This window comes from Pundamilia nyererei, unplaced genomic scaffold (genome assembly GCF_000239375.1).
Source record: "Pundamilia nyererei isolate P.nyererei 1_Seehausen unplaced genomic scaffold, PunNye1.0 scaffold00007, whole genome shotgun sequence".
NCBI classification, from domain to species: domain Eukaryota; kingdom Metazoa; phylum Chordata; class Actinopteri; order Cichliformes; family Cichlidae; genus Pundamilia; species Pundamilia nyererei.
In genome coordinates, this window is record NW_005187408.1 from 7,309,750 (window position 1) to 7,328,507 (window position 18,758).

The 18,758-nt window shown below is 41.9% G+C and overlaps 2 protein-coding genes across 2 annotated transcripts in view; one reads left to right on the top strand and one right to left on the bottom strand.

Moving 5' to 3' along the window:
* The first annotated feature begins 262 nt into the window (after positions 1-262).
* On the top strand, positions 263-7,344 carry rnf32 (ring finger protein 32). Its single transcript, XM_013915508.1, has 7 exons — positions 263-317; positions 754-988; positions 1,076-1,218; positions 2,625-2,782; positions 2,899-3,007; positions 6,036-6,203; positions 7,010-7,344. Exons 1-7 carry the CDS (start codon positions 303-305, stop codon positions 7,238-7,240), a joined length of 1,059 nt encoding a protein of 352 aa, XP_013770962.1. The 5' UTR covers positions 263-302; the 3' UTR covers positions 7,241-7,344.
* A 2,291-nt stretch (positions 7,345-9,635) lies between these two features.
* lmbr1 (limb development membrane protein 1) overlaps positions 9,636-18,758 on the bottom strand; it is a 39,333-nt gene continuing 30,210 nt past the window's right edge. The window contains exons 13-17 of the mRNA XM_013915680.1: positions 17,930-18,003; positions 17,582-17,672; positions 16,890-16,956; positions 12,555-12,716; positions 9,636-12,101 (exon numbers count right to left, since the gene is read on the bottom strand). Coding sequence (XP_013771134.1) covers positions 12,016-12,101; positions 12,555-12,716; positions 16,890-16,956; positions 17,582-17,672; positions 17,930-18,003 — 480 coding nt within the window. The 3' untranslated portion in view covers positions 9,636-12,015. The remainder of the gene's footprint in view (positions 12,102-12,554; positions 12,717-16,889; positions 16,957-17,581; positions 17,673-17,929; positions 18,004-18,758) is intronic.

An 18,758-nucleotide genomic window follows, 5' to 3' on the forward strand; every position in this document is an offset into this window, starting at 1 on the left:
ATAATACAGTACTTACAGTAATACCGTAAATGTAAGCTGCTCAGATTCCACTGCTATTTATGTGATAAAATATTCATCACAAATCCTAAAACACGAATAGCGTTAGAGGTACTTGCGATATTGAACATATTCCTGTATTGTGCAGTTATTAATTAACCACACAAAGTTGAATCCGTGCCGTTTTAGTTTAGAAACTATCGACAGCCAATCAGAGGCACTGATGGGGCTGAGTCTTTGGTTGCTCTGGCGATGCGTAGGGCGGGGACTGGTAACCCGGTAACCACCGAAACACTGCTGATAGGATGGCATTGCGGAAGGTTTGGGTTTTAATTTCAGCTCCTTTTCACCCAGATTTGTGATATTATTTAAACAAAACATTGTAGTTTGCTAATCTGAAAATGTAGTTTTCTTCTACTTCTTTGGTCCTTAGACTTTGACAGACTTCATTAGCTGAAGACTTGAAACTGGGCACAGTGGTTGACAAAATTTCTCCTTTCTGTGGCTTTCTGTAGCTCCATACGGGATAAATAAATAAATAAATATATATATATGATGTCTATGTAATTTCTGGATTACCTAATAATCATTTCCTCATGCATTTTGCTGTTATTGTAGACAGTATAGCTCACAGTGTATTCATTTTTGTTTATAGCTTTGTGCTCATCCTCACTGAGATAAATAATTCTGCATTCGCTGCTTTTGCCCAGCTATGCATTTACTGAATGTAACTGCAGCAGTTCACATATTTTACAGAACTTAAAATCCAAAGCAAGCAGCAAATTGGTAATCACCTCAGCTGCTTTCCAAGACCACATAATGCGAAGCCTGCTGCATCCAGATTTCTCACTTTCTGACCCTTTGCGGAGACACAGTAGAGGCAAACATCCCCAGGTGAGAGAAGGAGTGGAAGAAAGGGATCTGCAAAGGCGACATGAGCAAGAAGAGAGAGAATACGTGCTTGACCCTGCTCCACCGCCGTTAACTTTAGGTAGAACAAACAGTTGGGGATTTTAGGAAGACTAGGATATGAATTATAACTATTACTTCAAGTAATTTTTATTTTATTTTTTTATAGCTCAAAAGTTAGGTTTGGTGGCCTCCCCTAGAGAAAGACTGACAGAGGATGAGTGGACCCGGGTCAAAGAAAGGTCCGTTCAGCAGGAGGAATCAGCTCAGCCCTGTGCAATATGCAGGGAGGAGTTTCAACTCCAGCCTCAGGTACTCCCCAACACAGTGGCTCCTCTTAATTCCCTGTGTGGGAGCTATTTTCCCCCCTTTTCTTCTTACTTTTTTTTTTTTTTACTGTATTCTGTGTCTGGCCTCAGGGAAGCCTGTGTTTCCCTACACACACACACAGACAAACACACGCACAACCACACACACACACACATGGAAACACAAAGCATCCCCCTCGCCCCCTCCTTCTCCCCTGCAGTTCCTGTATGTTCTAATCTGTGTAGACAACTGTACAAATTTACCCATACTGCCTTGGAACTCAACTGTGACGTGATGATGTAGCAATCAGTGTGTTACTGTGAGGGTCATTCGGTCTTTTACACCTTTCCGATCCCCTTTTAAGATGCCAATCTCCTCAAGAATGCGGGACCAGAATAGACGCCTTCACAAAGAACAGTTGCCATAGATGCGCGTGTAAATATTAGTTTGACTCAGGGGGAGGAAAAAAAAAAGTTAATTAGAGCCTGCTAACAAGGGAAAGTGACAAGAGGGAATCTTTGTTGATCTGGCATTTTCTTGAAAGCCTTCATATTGTAACAATTGCAATTGTGCTGCAAATCTTATGTTGCATTCCAGCGTTAATGTGACACTTGAAAATGCTTACGACAGCAGTTGTTGTGAATCGTTCGTGTGGATTGAAGCATTTGCTCCTCTCTGCAGCTGATAATGTTTTGATACTTACCGCGAATTGTTTGCAACACTGCAGGAATAAAATAGCAAGAGCTCTTGTGCTTCCCAAATGTTTTATTTCACTTCTATATTGTGTGTCTGATGGAAAAGTGCAGCCTGAAGCTTTAGAGCGTAGAGAGAGAGAGAGATGTGAAATCTCTCTCTCTCTGGTCTAATGGCTTGTCGAGCTCCTGGAAATTGTACACTGCAGGGGGCCCTTTCACTGGTGATGGAGTGTGTTGGTCAGGCCAAAAACAATGGGAAATCAATACGCCTCCCCCCTTGCCCTCTAGAGACCTGAGTAAACTGGTTTGTGTGCCCAGCCCCATAGCTTCAGTGCTCTACTTTCAGGCAATAAAGGAGTCCCTCTTACAGGTAGAAGAAGGCTATAGTCCAGGTCCCAGTTGGCCCACTGGGGGTCATGCTGACTCCTTCTATCCTCTTGGTAAATAACAGTGAAAGGCAGATACAGGTGATCACATATGTGCTTGAATACACACAGATTTAGCATGGCTTAAACCTCACAGCCACACACTGTATGTGTTCATAATGCAATCAAGCTTTCCTTAAAACCAATGTGCATTCAGCATCCTTCAGGCTGGAGACAAGTCAGCACCATATATTCAGTCCAACCGGGGAATCTGAGCTGAACATTTTAGGTCAAGATTTTTGATCTTTTTTTCTTTTTCTTTGCATGTTTTCCTTACTGTTCTTTTCAGGTTTTGCTATCCTGCTCTCACGTTTTCCACCGAGCGTGTCTGCATGCCTTTGAGAGGTTTTCTGGGCGGAAGCGCTGCCCGCTGTGCAGAAGGGAGCCATATGAAACACGTGTCATCAGCGATGCAGCTCGCCTTTTCCAACATCAGTGTGCCACCAGGTAGGGGCGATAAGCTAGTAATATATCTTTAGAGAAATATATATATATCGGCAACACTCGCTGGAATTTGGATGTGTTGTTACATGGGTGTCTTGTCATGTGATGTGTGTGTTCAGGATACAAGCGTACTGGCGAGGTTACATGGCTCGTAAATGGTACAGAACTATCAAGAAAACCATCTGCCCAAAAGACAAAAGGCTGAGACGTCAGTTTTTCGAATCAAGGGTGAGATAAACACGGCAGGGATGACATCACAATGATCACAGCAAACAAACATAAGATCACATCGCAGGGCGTCAAGCCTCCATTTTTTATTTCTTTCTTTCCACATTTAACTCGGACATTCTTTGACTGTGTAGCTGGTCAAATAACGGCCGCGATGACTATCACATCTTGAGGGTTCAGACGTGGGTTTCAGGGACTCGCTGACCCCAGTGCTAGCACACACACACACACGCACACTTCTTCACCTGCTCTCACCCTCTTGAGCTCCTTTGATCTTTTGTGAATCATACACTGTTTGTCCACGAATGTGAAGAGAGTTTTGTGTTTTAGTCAAACAGTCTGGACATTCCTGGGTCAACACAACTGCACCAGGTCTCGTGTGTATGCTTGGGTTGCTTTTTCTTTATGTCTGGTGTGTGTATGTGTGTGTTCAGTCCTGTCACTGGGTAATATGGAAGAAGGGGAAGAGGAGAGGGAGGTGAAAATGTCTTTGGATGCTTGATGCAGTTTGTGATATGTTGAAAGCTAAGGCGGACTCGATAAGAGGTCATTTTTACAAACCCCTGACCACTGATCTCGTAATCTGTCAGGGAATGGGGTCGTTTGACTCTGAAGCTGTGTCGCTTTCATGACGGCTCTCAGGAAAAGGGAACATTGCCACCTAGTGAACCTCCCCCAGCTAAGGCCTTGAATGACCAAAGGCTAAACGGGTCACCATTTTTCTTTACCAAACATCTGTTTGCAGAGTAACCCCTCGTGAAAATTCATCCAGCGGCCATTGTTTGTAATAGATAAAGCTCCAACGCACGTATGTTTTTATGTCTCTATGGAGTGTTGCAATCATGCAAAGTGCTCCTTTCCTTCCAAGAGGCTGATTAAGCACAAGTGACAAATGCGTGAGGGCCACACTTACAATGTGTCGTAAGGGTCACAGTGTCCCACCCATCCCCCTGTCCGTCTCCATCTTCTCGCCTATAAAGCGTCCCTACAGCTGTCACATAAACAAAGACACAGCCTTTACTGAGGCAATTAACTCCGTTCTAACACATTAGACCACGTCCATGTGCACATTCTCAGGATGGAGTCAGCTGTATCAGCTACTCTACATTCAAGTTGTGTGATTCAGTGGTTGTGGGTGGTCATGAGATTGTCTCATATCTTTTGTCACACCGAGGATGATCTTCAAGAGCCGCGCACCGCAGCGCTGACAGGTCTGATTGACTTGATTTTCAAGAGGGAGACTTATTTGCTTAGCTGACTGTAATGCAAACAGGCGTGTTAGCGCTGAGCCGGGACCTGTATGAGTGGGAGAAACCTATTCTTTCGGTTTTTCCTTATGATAACACACGGCAATAAAGCATCTTTGTATCATGAAGCTACAGGTGTTCCCGAAGGTGTTCCTCAGAAAAAACACTGACAACAACAGGCCAGTTTCAGAACTCTTATCAGCTTATCCAGATGTCCAGCTTTCAATTTTCGTCCTGTTTCGGAGGTCCGACCCTGAGTCAACACATTACCTCGAGACAGTTCCGACAACTACGTGGATTGCTGTGAGATAACGTAGCGTGCCCCCCTCCCCACTCTCTTGTCTGCATCGACTGTGGAGCGAGGCAAAGTTCATCAGAGGCTGAGCTGTTTGCATTGACTGTCGAAAAAAAGTCCGCCAGCCACATAAAACCCTCCATCCGAATGCTTAACAGTTGTTTAATTAGTGATAAAAGCCTAGCTGTAAAGCAATTCTGATGTCACTGTGGCAGGCTAAGGGATAAGGTTTGTATTTGTGCACGTATGAAAGCAGGTGCTGGGCCAAACGCTCCTCTGCTGTTAACGCACTTACAAATTATTCTTACTTTTGCGAGGTGCACAGACCAATAGTGTGACTATCTTGTGATTAAGTGAATCGCTGGAGGTTTAAGACTATTGATCAAACAAGACGAGATTTTAAACACATCACCCCGAGCTTGAGGAAGGTCTGATAAAAATTTCTGCAGAACATCAAATCGCTTGTAGCCTGCACGAAGACACGATAGTTGTTGAACTAGTTAAAATATTCAAATCAGAAGGCTTTAAATGAATGTACAGCCTCTTCATATTTTCATTGAGTATGTTTTAATTGTTGCCTAGCAACAGCTGCTGTAAATGGGAGAAGACAGATGAATTCTGTGTAGATAGACATCATAATAATAATTTAAAAAAAGACTTTAAAATGGTCAAACTGACAATTGAATAGCTGACTAAATGCTTCAGAGAGAGGAGTGAAGACGCTGTATTTAAAGTCCACATCCCTCTTTGGAAAATGTTGCCCACACACCAAATAATATCCAAAATAGAAGAATTTGTGGGGCATGCGGGTAGGCTATGTTTTACTTGGTTTAAATGCTGCTTCTTCACAGTAGTATTCTTGTGAAGTGATACTGAATTTTTAAGTAGTTAAATTTAAAGTAGTTAAATCACACTGGACTCAGTCTGTGTTGTCTATGTATCGAAAAGGAAAGCTCAATTCCACCTGAATAGACAGAAAACCGACCATAACATGTGATATATTCCATCTAGCTGAGAAAGATAAAGTCATGCTGGTTAAGCTGATCCAGAAATATGGCTTTGGAACAAATATCAAGAAATCAGAAGTTGCTTTAGAAAAGAGGAGTTCGTATTCAGTCGTTTAGATTGAACAATTACTGTGCAATTGGTTTGACTGAGTGTCTGCCCAGACGGTGTGTAGCAGTTTGCGTGTGCGTCTGGTGTATGAAGCAGAAAAAAGTGTAAGTGATATGTGTGTTTCCATGTTTCCCAGCACCCTCTTCCTTTTTTTTACTGGTTTCCATTAATTCTCCATGCTAGTGGGAGATGTGACTGTATCGATCTGGCTGTTTAACAACTGCACCCTGTCAGCGTGCCTCAGCCATTACAATACACGCACACATACACACACAAACACAATTAGCCTTCGCCGAAAACACGACTCTATTGTGCGGCTGAATGAAAACGTTCGCATCCTTTGTGCCGCTAAAATGGTTTTTCTAATTAGTTGCAGGAGTTGAATGACAGCTTTGTCCGATACTGTCACACCGACACGGAGGCTTTTCTGAGTGATATCGACCGCTCGCTGTCATCAAGCAGACGAGTGTTCCAGCAGCTGGAGAGAAAGAGCGTCTCCGAACCTCAGGAGAACGACTGGGACCGAATAAAGAGCCAGGTCAGGGGGCGAGATACACTAGAAGCCGCTTGTATCATTAAACAAGGCGCCATAAAAATATCTAATCCGAGTCTGATTCTTCTTCCAGCCTTGCCTTTCCCTTGACAAGTCAATGCTTGCAAGGGGACCACAGCATCACAGCTGCAATACAGAAAGTACATATCTCTCAGAGGTGATCATTCATTTTTACCAAATGAATGTGAGTGAGTAGGCTAATAATCCTCTGTGTTTATCAAAAAACACGAGCAAGTCTGATGATGCACGGCAGGCTTTTCATCACCTGGCCTACTGCGGAGGAACTGAAAAGACATTAAGATTTGCTGTTCCTTAAGGCCCCATTGTTGGCTTTCATTGCAGTCAGTGCCATTTTTCCATAGAGGGAGTGGGGTGTGTGCAAAGAAGATGTCTGTTTTTTTTCTTTATCTGGTGTGAAAAGGTTGAGCACAAGGCAGGAGTGGCTCAGCCTTGACATGAAGCATCAAACGCTGAATGCGCTTTCAACACATGCCTTGCACCTTTTTCACGGGTACAAACTCTATAAACTGGCGTGCAGCTCGTTATGAAACATTAAACAGCGGGCGCATGCTGGCCCTTAAATACAGGAAGCTTGCCTTTGGTTAATAATTGGTGAATCCATGCATGTGATGCTTTGTTTTGTATAAGGATCGCTGATAAACGCGTTATTGCTTCGTGTCCGATCAAACCTGTCAGGTTCTGCCAACAGAACCTCAGTGTCCTCTTATTGTGCAGGTACATATTAAGGCAAGTTCAAGAGAATTCATGTGATTTACTTCAAACTCTTACAGGTTATCCAGAGAGGTGTGTGGGACTGCCCCATTTGCCTGACTGCACTAAGCAACCTCAGCCTCCCGACAGTATCGGCGAGATCCAACCATCAACAGCGGAGACCAACCGTGCTCCTGTCCTGTTCCCACCTTTTCCACCAGCTCTGTCTTGAGGCCTTTGAGGCCTTCTCTGCAGATAGTAGACCTTTGTGTCCACTGTGCAGATCTGCGTACCACAAAAAAACTATCTAATAGGGTGGAGAAGGCAATCTGGATGACTCCATGTGGATCGCTTAATATAAAATCAGAATTAGCTGTATAAAATACTAAAATAAAATAAGCATTTTTGCTGAAGCTGTGCAGAATTATGCTTTCGTACAATGAATATTCTCTGGGTTACAGCCTCTACATAGAGGTGGGTCACAAACTGTTTAAAAAACACATTTTCAGTTTTGTTAGAAACCTCAACCAAATCAGCTTTTCTCTGGGAAACTTCTTGAATTTGTTCCAGTTTTTGTTTTCCTTCAACCAACTTTGAACCAGTATCACAATTTTGATAGTTGCACAACTGCACCAATTTAATGTCTGTGATACAGGGTAGCAGAGTGGTAGCCTGGATGTTTTATCTGTTTTCTGATCACTTGAGAAGACTTCAAATGTCAATATCCCTTTCCACCACATTACAAAGCTATTCGATTGAGATCTGGTAACTCTGAAGGACTACAGTGAATTTTTTTTATCATGTTCAAGAAACCAGTTTGAGATGTTTGAGCTTTGTGACATGGTGTGTTATCCTGCTGGAAGCTCCCATCAGTAGATGGCCACACTGTGGTCACAAATGGATGGACATGGTCAGCAACAATACTCAGGTAGGCTGTGGTATTTTATCAAAGCTCAGTCGGTAACAAGGGGCTCAAAGTGTAGCAAGAAAATATCTCCTGAACCACTACACAACTAGCAGCCTGTACTGTTGATGCAAGACAGCAGGGATCCCGACTCTATTATCTCCTGATTACGGCCTAAGTTTGGCGAACCCTTGTGAATTGTAGCCTCAGTTCTTAGCTGACAGGAGTGGCATCCAGTATGGTCTTCTGCTGCTGTAAATATCTGCTTCGAGGTTCAAAATGTTGCGCATACAGAGATGCTCTTTTGCATACCTTATTTGTAATGAGTGCTTATTTCTTATCAGCTCGAAGTAGTCTGGCCATTCTCATCTGACCTCTGACATCAAAGCATTTTCATCCAAAGACCTGCTGCTTACAGGATGATTTCTTTTTAAGACCGTTCTCTGTAAACCCTAGAGATGGTTGTATGGGGAAAGTCAAAGCAGATCAGCATTTTCTAAAATACTCAGGTCAGCCCATTAACAACCAACAACCAGTCAGTCACTTAAATCACCTTCTTTCCACATTCTCATCCTTAGTTTGAACTAAGACCACCTTAACTAAGTCTACAAGCCTTAAAGCAATACATTTCTGCAGTTTGATTGGCTGATATTTGTATTACTAAGCACCTGTACCAAATGAAGTGACCAGCAAGTGTACATATTACACTGACTTTGACTTCATATTGTGACACTTTGAGTGGGTGTAAAATTGCTTTGGCTGCAGTTTTAACAGAGCATAGAGATGATTTTGAGCCCCGGAAATCTCATGAGGTTTTCACCTATAATTAAGATGTTATGAGGGATAAAAAAAAAAAATAAAAAAAAAAAAGACGGAATACATAAGGCAAATTGAAAAGTGTCCATATTAGACCCACCCTATTATAGTATGCAAGAAAAATGTCGCAAAGCTTCATTAAAATGCTACGGTTTATGTACAATAAATAAATAAAACCAGCTGATCCTGAGGGTTTCAGGTAGGGATAACCTAATCATCTATCGCAGTTAAACATTAAATATGAAGCTGGAACCGACAGGCCATGATCTCGGCATAATCATGCAGGGTGAAGAAGTGAAGCAGACTAAAACCACAACTAAAGCGTACATAAAACTCTGCATCGCTCACGTTTACTTTGTGCATTAAAAAGAAACACGAGAGACGTTATTTACCAAACAGCAGCTAGCCCTTGTGTAGTTGTGCCACCGTGAGAGTTAACAGGCAACCAGCAGCTGTTGTTTGACAAGACATAATTATAGCGCGTAGCTCCCCATTAAACCACAAGCTATCTTTTCATTGCTTATTTATGGATTAAACAAGTGAGATATTATGTTGGTGAGCTTTATAGGTGCCATTTTTCTTTATATCTGAGGACGGAGCTAGGATGGCTTCCCAGTCTTATCCTGAGCAAAGCTAATAACATCCTGCCATCATACCCACAACACAAATATTACAATGGTGTCATTCTTCTGATCCAACACATCCACATTTTCACCTTTTATTATGGGAAGGAAAGAAACTGATTACTGGACAAGTAATAGGTAAACATTGAAGTCACAATTAGCCAACGACCGCTGATGACCTGATTGCCACAGTGACAAATGAAAATAAGTTGAAGCATTTTCTTTTATTTGCAAACACACAAACATCGAAAAGAACAAAACGTTACATTTAGCAGACTGAAGAATTGTTTAAAAAAAATACATTCACAAAAAACATGTACCAAAATTACATGCAGGGATCGAGTGTCAGATGGAAAGAAATGAAAGCCTGCTCACTGACATTTCAGAGCAACTTTCAAGTTTTTTGACCCCCCCCCCTCACAAAAACCCCATTAAACAGATTTATTGTAAATGCAGTATGCAGAGTTTGATTGTGATGCTTTATTAGGGGTGTGACACTTTCCTGCAGTGTGTAGCTGAGTGGATGGACGCACGGGTTTAACCTTTTCACCCAGATGAAGAATTATTATTAATTTTAATCTCTAATCCGTCAGTGTCACCCTTTATTGACCTACCACATTAATTTGTGCACAATGGTATTTTTCCCCACAGTATGCAGACATCAGCGTGCTTTTACTGGAAACAAATAAAATGACAAGAAACATACCAGGACATGTACCTCAAGTTTCTGCCACTACACAACTTGCTCTCTTGATATGGCCTTGATCACAAATCAGACACATGGCTGTACTTTGGATTTGGGATGAAAAGCCGACATAATCACCATTTACAAAACATTCTCAGGTCTGATTGGAGAAGTTGGTGTCAGTGAGTTTTTTCCTTAATTCCAGTCTTTGTAACAACATCAAATTGCAGTCAGTTTTTGGTGCAAAAAAATTCTCCTTCCCATTTCGATTGCATATACAAATTCAGCTTTTTTTCCTCCTTCTTTTCATCACTCTATCACTTAAACGACCATGAAAATACAAAGCGCGCGCACACACACACACACACACACACACACACACACACACACACAATCATCATGAGATCACTCTAATCTAGTCTCAATGGAGCTGATGTGACATAAACATTCATGGCAAAAAGAAATGGCTTCAGACTAGAAACTCTGGCATACAGGAGATCACAGTGGAACTGTCTACACGCTCACAATGCCCACGCACACACGCACGTGTGCACGGACAAAAACTCCACAGAACCTTAACATTAAGCCTGCTTTTTCGTATAAGGCATTTAAGGTGGTTCTGGAGACAAAGAACATCACAGTTCAGAAGATTATGCAGCAATACAACAACATGTAAAAGGGGCCTGAGTCACCTAGTCTTTCTCACAGCAACAAAGCTGGATGTTTTCTTACTCATGCATTCTGTGTGAAGACCTACAGATTTGCATTAGATGAAGCTGTTTATAAAAAAAATATATTTATAGGTATATGTACAAGAAAATACAGAATGCTTAGTGATTCAGACCCTGGGTGCGAGCCCAATGTTTACATCCAAAATAGGTATGAAACAATGAAATATGTACATGTGTATACAACATTTACAAAGAAACGTGACCATTTCTGTGCCCTGTATAAAAAAAAGTTTCTTTCCTTCTTTATTTATTTACTTATTTTTGAGGATTTTGGGGTGTGGAATAAGCAATATTGCGGTGACATTTTCCTCCGATGTGCATAAAAGAATACAACCTCGTCCTCACTTTCAAACCTGCTCATTGGAAGCGAAGTGAAATAAAACTCCCACATAGTTTCCCATTTGTGGAGCCGTTCAAGTCAAATCTGGAGCACCCAAAAAAAAGTTCTCATCCTACTTCATACAAACTAATGACATCATCAATAAAGTTAAAGCGCACTTGGAGTAAAGCCAGATAAAATGACTGATGACAGTCCCGAGTGCTAAAAATTTGAGGCCCTTTTATTAAGAATGACAGTGCCTAATTCACAATATGTGAGCCGTATTGATGCTGTGCAGTTTTACAGACCAGCCGTGATGAGTGGGAATAAATGACTCGTCCTCACGCTTCACAAAGCTCTTGGTTATTTTTCACATTTTTTGACAAACTGACACCTCATTACGCCTGTATCAGTTAACATCAGAACAACAACAGCAAAAACCCTCTACGATTAAAGACCCTTAACTGTGAGTGCACCCTGCCTCACTGTCACAGACACATTAACAATAAAAAAAAAAAAAAACTGTCTAATTGAATTGTGTAGGTGAAATTTATGTTAGTGAACACGGAGGTAAATGTAAGACTCTGGTTGCTTCTGTGTAGTGCGGTGGTGTAAAGGTTGTAAGAGAATGGGCAGAGGGAGGGAGAGAATGCCCCTGAAGCAAAAGATGGGTGGTTTGAAGTCACAGTCGTGGTTGAGGTCAACTTCAAGGTCACTGCAGTGATGCCAGTCTATTTCAATCCTCAGTCTCAGCCCTGGCCCTGTCCCAGCTTCCATCCGAGACGCAGAGGATGGAATGTCACGAAGCTAAATTGCTCTCAGCCTCCATTTGCAGCATCCGTCAGACACTGCCTGGGTTTATTAAGTTCCTTCCAATCCTTTTCACCTTTCAGCAGTCAGGCAGTACTGTCGAAATATCCCTTTGGCTGCATTTACGTGTGTAGGTGTCTGTGCGTGTGTGTGTGTGTGCGCGTGTGTGTATATGTGTGTGTTGATCTATCGTCCCTTTCACAGAGTTTTCTGATGCCCATTGGCCGAGAGCTTCCCAGATTCAGGGTCTGTGGGGCTGTTTGACAGTTGCAATTTATCCAGACCTGGGCAGTGGGAGATAAGGCAGAAAAATCTCATTAAAAAGCCTCAGACTTTCACTTAGACAGAAGTATTGATGTCCTTTTTCCTCCCTCGGTTCTTCTGTCTGGCATTTTCTAGCCCTATCCCACCCTGTGTATCAAACATGCAGGGCCCGTCACCACAAGCCTTGGGGGCTAGTCTCATCTTCTGTCACATGTCAGTTCAGCGACACGCTGGACGTGTCGCTCTATCAGAGAGAAATAAACACCATTTCTCTCCAAAGCTACCAACTAGGTTGGATTTGTCAGCGTCTCAAAATTAGGATTAAATTGAGCAGTCACATACTATCAGACAGACGTAGAACCAACATAGCTGTACTGAGGCACGTGAAAGACTACGCACTGTCCTGTACTATATACTGAAAGCTGCTGGTTAGAAACTTTTAGGATATGTACAGACCCTGTTGATGAATTTACCTAACGCCTTCAGGAGCTCTTCCCGGACCGCTGAGGTGAATTTCCTCACGAGACAAAGTGTTGTCACAACTGCAAACAGCAGGTTGTACGAAAGGACGATGTAAAAGTTTCCCAGCCAATTAAATCTGCCAAAGTCTCCCAAAAGATCAAACCTGGTGATGCCTGTGAAGGACAGAGACACACACACACACGCACACGCAACTGGGTTACAAATGAGGTTGACATTCATTCAAAAATGTGCAATTTCTTACTCAGAACCGTGACCTTTAATAACTCTTCACACAAAGCTGTGATAACCAAGAGTCGAAATGTTTTCTCCTCAGCTGAATTCCACAAAATAAACAAAACCCTGAGAAAAATGAAGTTCATCTTTCCAAGGCTCCTTCTGACAAGACAAGTATTGTTCATAAGAATTCTTCCTAACAAAAGCAGAAGGCTGCAGCAAACTTATGAGCCTCTTTGAAAATGTCATTCTCCCCAGGCCCATCTTTTTCAAAAAAGTAAAAAAAGAAAAGAAAAATCTGAAAAGGGGGCTTATATACAAAAACAATTTAATATGGATTACAGGAATTAATACATTTCTGAATTGTAATTAAAAAAAACAACTACTTGTAATAGCGTTGGTGCACTTTGGGTCTGAGACCAGCCCTGTGTTGTAAGGTGGTACAAAAACAACTACTTCAAGAACTCCACAGATTCACACCACTAGTCTTCATGCATGCAATTCTAATTTCTGTTGACAAATCTGCACATTTCCAAGCAGATTTACGCCCAAATCTGAAAAAATAAATAAATAAATCAAACAAAAACTAACCTACATTAGGTATTTCCACCCTCTTCAATAACCTATTGCGAAGACAGAGTGTGCCCACTGAAATCTCAAACACTATGGACAATTCATATTTGTCCAATCTCCCCTGTAAGGTCAACTCGTGAACCTCTAGACCACTTTTAGCACTGCTGCCACACTGCTGTGAATATGTCATCATGACTTTTGTGCATCGTTCGTCTTCAATTTGTCTCCATCGACGGCCACATTAACACAGTTTACGTTAATGAACTGATATTTCAGCTGTGTTTTACCATTTTGCCAAACTGACGGGAATCCAGTGTCCAGTGCAGAGGTATATTGGTCAGATCACGACTTCAGGGAGTGATCTTAAAATCGACCACGCTAAAAGCGATCCAGAGTTACACACGAGACGGCCTTGAAGGGAGGTCATCCAAATGTACAGCGTGTAAGAATTCTGATTTGGACCAAAGCAATTTCACTCAGGCTTGGGTAAACATCCATTGACCCACTGCATGGCAGAGTTGCTGCTTATTTTTATCACTTGGCTGCATCTTGGTTAATGTGAGCACAATTCTCTGAGGAACATAAAAGGATGGCGAGCTAATTATAGCAGCTAAGGTGGCTTGCAGGTGGACTTCATCTCTCCTTCAGACAAAGACAAAGGAGCTCCCTCTTAGCTCTACACTGCCAGACCAATTTCAAACCATCTGTCACAGCTGATCACATGCAGCTTGGAAAGCCATCAACACCCTTTTGTTTTCCTGCTTATCCATCCATGCGTTCATGCACTCTAGCTGCGCCATCCCACAGAGTACTGTGGGGAGATAATTAAGTTTTCAATAACCTGTGTGCACAGATCTGTTTAATGTTATTAAATCATCTTCTCCTATGTTAATTTTGCATGCAACATTGATGAAGGAAATTACTGCATCAATATTTAAAGTCCAAGTACCATAACGGTATCCTGTCCTGCTATCTGTAAGCAGAAATCACATTCTCATGCATCAGACTGAGGAAGCCCTAGTCCCTGGACATTCAACTTCTCCTGTAACATCTTCACAACCTCTGTCATCAATTAGATTGGGCAATCGATTCAGCGTCTGGAGAGATGTATTTACAGCCGCAGTAAGCGGTTTGGCAAGCATCAAGGACCTTTAACAAAATTGCTTGAGAAAAGATGGGGAGAGCGATGATGGAGACCCCAGTCAATACAGCTAGCCACTGTGGTCGGGCTAAATTCATTTCTAATGCCAAAGGTTTTAAACTTGGGTTAGTAATGTGAGAAAATCTAATTGAGGGTTTCAAAAAAAAAAACAAAACCATTTCAGTCTCTGAAATGTCGGTAGGGAGACGGAGACATTATCATGCTGCACTGTGTTTCCATCTTCACTCTGACCCTGCCTCAACTCAGCAGAGACCAACATGTCATGTAGAATTTGTCAAAGTTTTAAATATGAATTGGTGCAAAGTAAAACCAAGCCATAACGTCTGGTGATATTACCATTAATCAAGCTGGATTTGATGGTGATGCAGCTTAAAGTGCACAGAGAGAGACATTAAAGTTCACCCAAACATGTGTAACCTGCAGAGGTGGGAGGGGAGGGTGGAGCTGGTTGTGATGTGCATTTGGTGTAACTAAACATTTGTTACTACACTATTAAACATGCTGCGTGCTCTAGCACAATTCCCTTATCTCTTACACAGTGCATATTTACCACCCACCGACATAAAAACGCCTCACGTCAACACACGAAACCCTTTCTTGTCTCTTAACATCTCACTTCGTCACACTCAACTCTTTGCACGTCTTTTTTTATCTTGTGCTGAGCGGCCTTTTCTCTTCAACTCTGTCTCATGCATTTATTCCTTTTCATCCATTCAGTGTCACAAAGCAGAACCTGTTGATATTTTGTAAAGCTCCCAGTGAGTCACTGTATGCTCACTCCATCCTATTTTCCCACTCTGTTGCTCTCACACATACTTGCGCGCACACACACACACACACACAAAAGTAGTGCTATTTAAACAGCTGTGCTCTGCACTCTGCATGTTTATTAGTGCCATTGTGATGGTGCTACTCCTGTCATTTTTATTCTGCCTGCACTCTTTTCTAACATCACCATGAGAGACTGTAGGAGAATTCAACTCCTGTGACCTGGTGTTAGTGGTAACAATGAAAATTGTTGTAGGAGAGGAAGATTTAATCTTTCTTCTTGTTTGTGCCAAGGACACAATGACAGCTCTGATAAGTCTGTAACCTACATTTCAATCATTCAGTCGTAACACAGCAAAAATACCAGCTTCTGTAAAGCTCACTAATGAGCATGCTGTATCTTGTTTCTTTCATTAACAAAGTCTGTTTTTGGGCAGGAATATTTCTTGTCTGTTCTGCATGTTCAGATTATAAAAGGAGATACAGTATGCTGGTCTCAGCCAGGATAACCCTGAAAGAGAGGTTTTGATCTTTTTCAGGTTTTCCTTGATAAACCAGCAGTTGGAACTTTTGCATCGTTCATTTGGTAGTGAGAGTGGACATGCTTATAGCACCAACTGGAATAGAGGATAACTGATACCATGACCAAACGCTGTTCTGTCCACCAGAATGGATCTGGATAATTTAAAAAAAAAAAAAAAAAAAAAGAAGCTAACAGAAAACAAACTGATCTGTAAATGATAGCAGTTTATAGAGATTACACCAATGGGCCTTACTGTCGACCGCTTTCTTTTTTAGACCATTATTCTTTCTCTGAATGCAGAGTTTCTTTTTCCCCCTTCCAATCTGTATTTCTATCAGTGCAGTTTACTCTGTCCCTGGTGCTACCTTTTCTGCCCTCTTCAAATCTGGAAAACCAATTGCTGCTGGTTGCACATTGCAAAAAGGTTGGCCTGTTCACAATATTTAAAACTCTGGTATAAATCAAGTTGGATTTTCCCAGCCTTGCATGTCCTCCCAAATTCCAGCTTTGAATCACATAAACTGTAGTGTTGGTTGGTGGATTCTCACTTCTTTCAGACAGAGCAAGGCTAGCCGTTTTGTCCCTTTAACCCTCGATTATACTTTCCACATCCAGGAGTCCGCTTTGGTTTGCTCAGGTCAGAGTGGCAAATTTCATCAGACAGTGAGCGCAAGGGTCCATGCAGATATCCATGTGTCACCACAAACATTGGTCAAGGGAGAATTTATATTACAATGCATCAACTACACATGCACCCTAGGTAGTGGACTTCAAGTACAACAGGAAGAACTACCCAGCTGTCAGTGTCCACAATGGACAATAATCAGGGACTTACATTTTCAAGCTATCAAACTAACAAGCTACAGCTTCATATTTAGTGGGTGGACACCCACTATTAATGTTTTCATCTGACTCTAAAAAAAAATGTCCTTTCTTTTTGAAAGTTGTCAAACTGCTGCTATTTAATCATTTAATGTGTCTAAAAAAATTGGCTCTGAATGAAAAAAGAAAAAGCAAGCTGCACTCACTCTCCTTACCGCAGGCAAAAGAAAATACAAAAACACTCACATGAAAAAGCATACTCACCTAGTGTTCTGGACATCACTGGCAAGGCTGAGCTCAGCACCAGGATGGAGACACAGCAACCAATGATCTGCAAATAAGACTAAATAATCAAACCTCCGAGTTTAGCCCTCAACAAATTACATGCAATTTATAGCGAGTGTGAAGCAGAAAAAGCACCCATTGCACCAGCAGTTTTAGCCGTGATGTGCCCACACACATACACGCCACTTGATGATAAATTGGTTCCACATATTATACAATTAGTACCTCTGAAGATGCTCATTATGAGGTTCCTTCTATTGTCCTTTCAAGTCCTTTCACTGAAGCATCATGCTAGTTAACAAGCCTCACCACTCCCAAACTCATTACCAAGTGAATAGTTGCCACCCAGCCCCCTTCTCCCCCTAAGAAAAAAAAAAAAAACTCACTCTCCCTCTGATGTACAAGAAAGGAGCTTGCACTTTGCTGGTGTTTACGCAACTTACAAACAAATATTGAACAGATCAACTAAGGCCATTGAGGGGCCCGGAGGAAAACATTAGTGAGCAGCAGGGACAGAGAAGACAGGAAGGCGAGAGCAATGAAGACAGAAAAAAAAGACAGGGGAAATAGATGAAACACAGGAGGGGGCAAACACATCAGCACCTTAGGAGCAATTTCAGCACCCTTGCCCCCACTTCACCCCACTCCCTGCCTTTCTATCCCATCTTTACCGTTGTCATGGTTGTGTCATCCTTCCTGGGAGTGAGTCCCTCAAAGACACGCAGACTGTAGAAGCCAACGACAGAAGACACCATCAAGTAGCTGTTCAGCAAATCAATCAAGGAGCAAAAACACCTTGCTGCAAGTAGAAAGCAGCTTTTCTTTGAGTCAACTTTTTATGTGTCAAGGCTCAACCTTTTCAGGTATCATAAAGGGTGATGAAACAACGCAACATGTTTTCCGGAAGGTGTTCAGCTCAACTATGTCCTGGGTAAACAAAGCTGCCTTGGCAATGTTGCTCTTGGCCATGGAGCATGTTACTCAGGCCACAGACAAAGGGGAGGTCACTGAAAGGATACAATATGAGGACAATCTCCAGCACTGCCTGAGCCACACCAAATGTGGACAAAGAGGTGTTCCCAATGGCTCGATCCTAGAAGAGAGAGACAAATAGGAAAACAGGGATATTAAACATCCTACACTACCCTTCAGACTAAAACAGATCACAAAAATGACAACACTTGGTGTTGTGTACGACTGCAGACATGAGCAATTACAGAAGACCTGCAAAAGTAAGTACGTGGTGCACGAAGAATTTCCCTACTTGAGAAAGACAGAATCAAATTGGCTAAGTAATGAATGGAACAAGATGAAAGAGGCTCTTTGCAAATCACTGTCGACCATACAATATGTGAACAGGTGTTCAAACAAAAACGGCACATTGCTTACGGTAAGAAGAGTGTACAGGCTGAAAGCATGCCAAAAACATAAAAACAACTAAACAAATCCTTTAGCAAATACACTACGCAAACCCCCTCACCCATCCTCACCCCTCCAACCCCTAAGGCCTTTTGAAAGTGGAGCAGGAAAAAGACATACATCCACATACACAGCACATACCAAGCATCTGAGTTGTCAAATGCCAAATATTTGCTTTTTTCAGACTTGGCACCCAAGACGATCCTCCAGAGGATTTGTACATTTAATGGGGGTATATACACAGTACTTCACACAAAGTTACCTAAAACTCCCCTAAAAGTGTTTGCTGCAAATTCAGATTCTTGCTGATACAATAAACCTATCTTAACAGAGCTGTGCAGCACTAATCCAGTCATTTTATTTATTTATTTTTACTCTAAATCATAGAGTACTGCATGTACAGTTAGAGTACAGAAGTGCAAGGCAAAT